The sequence below is a fragment of the Mesitornis unicolor genome, unplaced genomic scaffold (assembly GCF_000695765.1).
Source record: "Mesitornis unicolor isolate BGI_N332 unplaced genomic scaffold, ASM69576v1 scaffold14990, whole genome shotgun sequence".
In the NCBI taxonomy this organism is placed as follows: domain Eukaryota; kingdom Metazoa; phylum Chordata; class Aves; order Mesitornithiformes; family Mesitornithidae; genus Mesitornis; species Mesitornis unicolor.
The window spans coordinates 1-4,635 of record NW_010156342.1 but is presented as its reverse complement, the minus strand read 5'-3'; the positions used below and the strand labels follow the sequence as shown (position 1 = coordinate 4,635).

Genomic DNA, 4,635 nt, shown 5'->3' with positions numbered 1-4,635 from the left:
GTAGTCCACCGCACTACCCGTTCGTCCAGACTTAACCTGAAAAATTCTGATTTTGTTTTCAGGTCAAGACAGGAAATTTTACCCAGGAAATTTTGTGGGAGGGTATTGAAAATGCAGCTGGGAGAGAGGGCGGGCTGTAAGCCAGCTCGGAGCCAAAGCCAAAGCTCAGCAGAGCAGAGAGCAGCGATGAGCCCCAGCCTGCCCCTGCTCGTCTGCGGTAACACGTTAAGCATGGCCTCGCTCTCCAGCGGGAGCCACACACTGAAGCCTGATAGAAAAAACAGGCTTGGTATGAAAGTTTAGCCTACGGTTCCGGCCAATTATCAGCAACAAAAAATTTTGGGAAGAACATTTGCAGATTATGGAAATCACTGTGCTCTATAAATACTAACTTTAACAGAACTTCTTTATTTTTGACTCCTTTTGCTCTCCAAACTGACTACTTCCAAACCGCCGGCGCGAACCAGAGCTCTGCAACGCCGCGAGCAAAGCCACCAGCACAACGGCCGGCACAGGGCACGCGAGGAGACACCTACCATAGTTTTCAGATGAGGAGACGTACGTCAGGATAAGGAGCGCAAAGTTTTCGAGCAGGTTGAGCAGCAGGTTGCAGTGGCACAAGCGCAGGTAGCGAGGGTGCGAGCAGTGGCAGCTCTGGTAGTGGTTCCAGTAGGCGACGGCCACCAGGAAGCGGGGAGCGGAGTGGAGGCCGATGCAGAGGCGCCACACGTAGCGCTGGGGGGTCTCGCCCCCGATGGCGGCGCTGATGGATGGGAGGTAATTGGGGACCTGGAAGAGACAACAGCTTGTGGGGCAAGGCAGAGGCAGTGCATTGTACTTACAGCTCTCCAAGGAGCTAAAACTGTGGTGTTTCGTTGTTTTGGTTTGTTATTTTTTAATTAGTTTATTCCTATTTCAAAAGCCAGCGAACATAAGGTCGCAGCAACTCTGGTTTATCCCCCAGGGCCGTGCAGCCCCCAGCCCTGCTGGGACAGCCCCCAGGCACTGGGGTGCCCTGCTCAGGGCCCTGCTTGCATTTCTCAGCTTTATACTTTTGATATTATACTTAATATTTTATTTATTCTATACTTTTGTCCTTTGTTCTTTCCCTTTGCTCAGCTGTGGTCCCCCACAGCTTCTCTGCTCCCAAGTTCAGGGAGAGGGGCATACATGGTTTTGTTAGCCCAACTCTAACGGAGAGAACAGCAGCAGGCAGAGGCAGAGTCCAGGGACGAACAGAAAAGCAGGAAAACCAGGAATGCAGCCCCAGAATAAACTCCCAACCTCTGGAGTGTCACAGCCTGGGGATTTCCAGAGTGACCGCAGTTGCTGTGCACGGGGTAACCCACACCTCCCCTGGCACCCACTCAGAACCACGCACCCCTGGTGTCCTGCGAGGAGGCGTCCCCGGATCAGCTGCTCTCTGCTTCAGGAACCAGCTCCTTCACGGTTGCCTTGAACCTGCCACCGCCACACCACGTCCCCCCTGTCCTGTACCGGCAGCGGGGTGCTGGGGATCCCTGCTTGCCCTCTCCAGGCCAGCCACCCCCTCAGAGATCCGTGTCTTGCCTCTCCCCACTCCCATCGTCTCTCCTGAAGAGTCCTCCCCTCACAGGAGCCGTGGGACACCTCTGCCCTGCCCTGCACACCCAAGTTGCGAGATGTCGTGGTTGTGTGCATCATTTATTTCTCCAAATCGAGCTGGCCCAGCATCATGGCTCCATCGCCCCCCTCACCTTCCCTGCTCAAGGATCCTGGTGTCACCGTCAGCATGCACCACCCCACTGCGTATGGGCACAAGGAACAACACGGACCCCAGAAAACCCCGGGGTCATCTCCTGCTGCTGCGAGAACGACCACCCACTCCTGCCCTCTGTGCCCAGCCTGCAGCCAGCTGCTCATCCACGCTTGTGCTGTGGCTGCTTGAAAGCTCTGGGGAGGACCTCAACCTCGTCCCTTTTGGGAATCACAGAACCAGAGACATTAAGGTTGGAAGAGACCTCTCAGACCATCAAGTCCAACCGTCAACCCAACCCCACCATGCCCACTAAACCACGTCCCCAAGTGCCACATCCAGGCACTTCTTGAACCCCTCCAGGGGTGGTGACTCCACCACTGTCCTGGGCAGCCCCTTGCACTGCTTGACCACTCTTACAGTAACAACATTTTTCCCCAGATCCAATCTAAAACTTCCCTGGCGCAACTTGAAGCCATTTCCTCTTGTGTTGTCACTATTTACATGGAAGAGACCAACACCCACCTCTCTACAATCTCCTTTCAGGAGCTGCAGAGGGGATAAGGTCACCCCTCAGTCTCCTCCTCTCCCCTGGACCCCGCAGCTCCCTCAGCCGCTCCTCATCATCCGGCTGCTCCAGAGCCCTCCCCAGCTCTCTTGCCCATCTCTGCCCACGCTCCAGCCCCTCAATGTCCTTCTGGGAGTCAGGGACCGAAAACTGACCCCAGGATTTGAGGGGCGGCCTCAGCAGTGCCCAGCACAGGGGATGATCCTGCCCTGCTCCTGCTGCCCACACCAGTGCTGGGACAGCCCAGGATGGCGTTGGCCTCCTTGGCCACCCGGGCACTCTGCTGGCTCCTGTTCAGTCGCTGTCACCAGCACCCCCAGGTCCTTTTCTACCAAGCAGCTCTCCTCCTCCTCCTCATCCCCACGCCTGTAGCTTTGCATGGGGTTGCTGTGACCCAAGTGCAGGACCCAGCACTTGGCCTTGTTGAACCTCATACTACTGGTCTCGGCCCATCGATCCTGCCTGTCCAGGTCCCGCTGAAGAGCCTGACTACCCTCGAGCAGGTGGTCCCTCTCAATCTGTGCTCCCCAGGCACGTCCTGGTGACTCCTCTGAAGAACTCCAGAAGATCCGAGGGGCAGCAACTCCTTTCATAGAACCTGAGTTAAATCATCCACAAGCCACTGTACTCAACTACAGCTTCACCAGATTTATTCCTTATCGTGATCACCACCAATGAGCTCAGTACAGACATCAGCCTGAACCACTGTACTTCCCATATCCCTCTTAAAAAGCTGAAACCTCAGCTGCCACCCCCAAAGCATCACAGGTACAATCAAATCAAGCAGCTTGTTCAGGATCCCAGATCCCAGAATCCCATCTTGTTTAGGGAAGATCCAGGAGAAGAGAGGAGCCCTGCCACTCACACCCTTGGAGGATGTTTCGCTGATGGGAGTTGCTTACCCCGCAGTGGGTCGCTGTTGTCTCCTGGAAATGGAACAGCAGGGACCAGATCACACAGAAAAGGAAACCGAAAAGCGGGCAAAACACAGTCCCGACGGCCAGCGTGGTGAAACGGAGCCGGAAGAGGATCCCGTCTCGATCCAGGGGCAGCGGTACCTGCAACATCTCGGCAGACCTGAAAACAAACAAAGAAGGGAACGTTTGAGGGGAGTTCACTGTCCCTCACAATGCCTGCCCCCAAACTGGGGATGCACAAACAGGGATGCACATGTGCGGCTGGCAGGGGAACACGGGTAGAGACGGCCTCTCCCCCCCGTCCGCAGCGGGACACGTAGGCAGTGGGACGTGCGGGCAGTGGGACATCCCGTGCTGTGCTGCAGACTGCAAGACAGATGTGGCTGGAAAGGCACGTCAGCTCTTTTCAGCAGTTCCCATCTATCCAGACCATTCCTGGGCTGTGCTCGGGGCTGCCTGCGCATGCCAGCGCTGACGCTGTGAGCTGCTGTGTGCTGCTGCTCTTCCACTGTCTCCCCGACCACCACCACAGCCCCGCACAGCTCCAGTTCAGCATCCGGCGCCGTCCCAGCACCTTTACAGGCCAGACTCCAGCTGCAGGATCAGGGCCTCGCAAGCCCCGCATCTTGCACAACAATAAAGCCACTGCTCATCAGGTCGTGCAAGCTGGGGCAAGCCGTCTATCAAGCCCGGCAGCAGCTCAGTCCCAATGCGCACTGGCGGCTCTCCTGCCTCAGTCATGGCTGCTCATCCCTTAACCTTCCCCAGTCAGGGTCAAGGCCATGTTAAATCAGTCCCCACCGTCACACGCGTCCCCCTTCCAGCTCTCCTCCCTCCCCGCTCTGCCCGGGGACCGAGGTCACCAAGCGCCCCCTGAGGCTGGGGGCTGCCAGGTTCTGCTGCGAGCGAGCCAAGCAGGATCCCTGCCTTGCCTCACCTGGCACCCGGGCTCCGTAACTAATCCGATTGCCAGACAATCCCCACGGAAGTCAGCTACCGGCCAGGGCAGGAGTCTGGGCGGCTGCCCCCCTCCTTCATTCCTCCCCACCACTGGCACAGGGACGGTCCCCAGCAGCGAAGGGCGATGGAAAGCGCAGCTCAGTCGTCTTGCCTGGGCTGTGCGGGGGTGGGGGTTATTTGCAGGATGGGAGCAAAGCGCAAGGGTCAGCTCTGCCAGAGCCCCTGGGGGCTGGGACGGCAGCGAGCTGGCCCCAGGTCAGGGGGCCCCCCAGCCAGTCCAGGCTCCCCTCCTACGGATGCCACCCCCAGGAGACCCCCCCGAAGGGCAGGGCTGCGGGGGCAGCACAGGTGTGTCCCGGGGGATGAGGGTCCCTCGAGGGGGGGCTTAGCTGTGGGGACACCGCACGGTATCACGGGGACACTCTGGGCTATGTCCACCCCACGGAGGACAGCCT

General features: G+C 58.1%; 1 protein-coding gene across 1 annotated transcript; it reads right to left on the bottom strand.

Moving 5' to 3' along the window:
* Nucleotides 1-536: 536 nt before the first annotated feature.
* Nucleotides 537-3,370, bottom strand: LOC104544816 (post-GPI attachment to proteins factor 2-like; the record flags this gene model as incomplete). The annotated part of the gene is made up of 2 exons (XM_010189821.1): nucleotides 3,206-3,370; nucleotides 537-789 (listed from the first exon to the last, which is right to left on the bottom strand). Coding segments are annotated over exons 1-2 (418 nt in total), but the record flags the coding sequence as incomplete, so codon positions are not given.
* Between the last annotated feature and the right edge of the window lie 1,265 nt (nucleotides 3,371-4,635).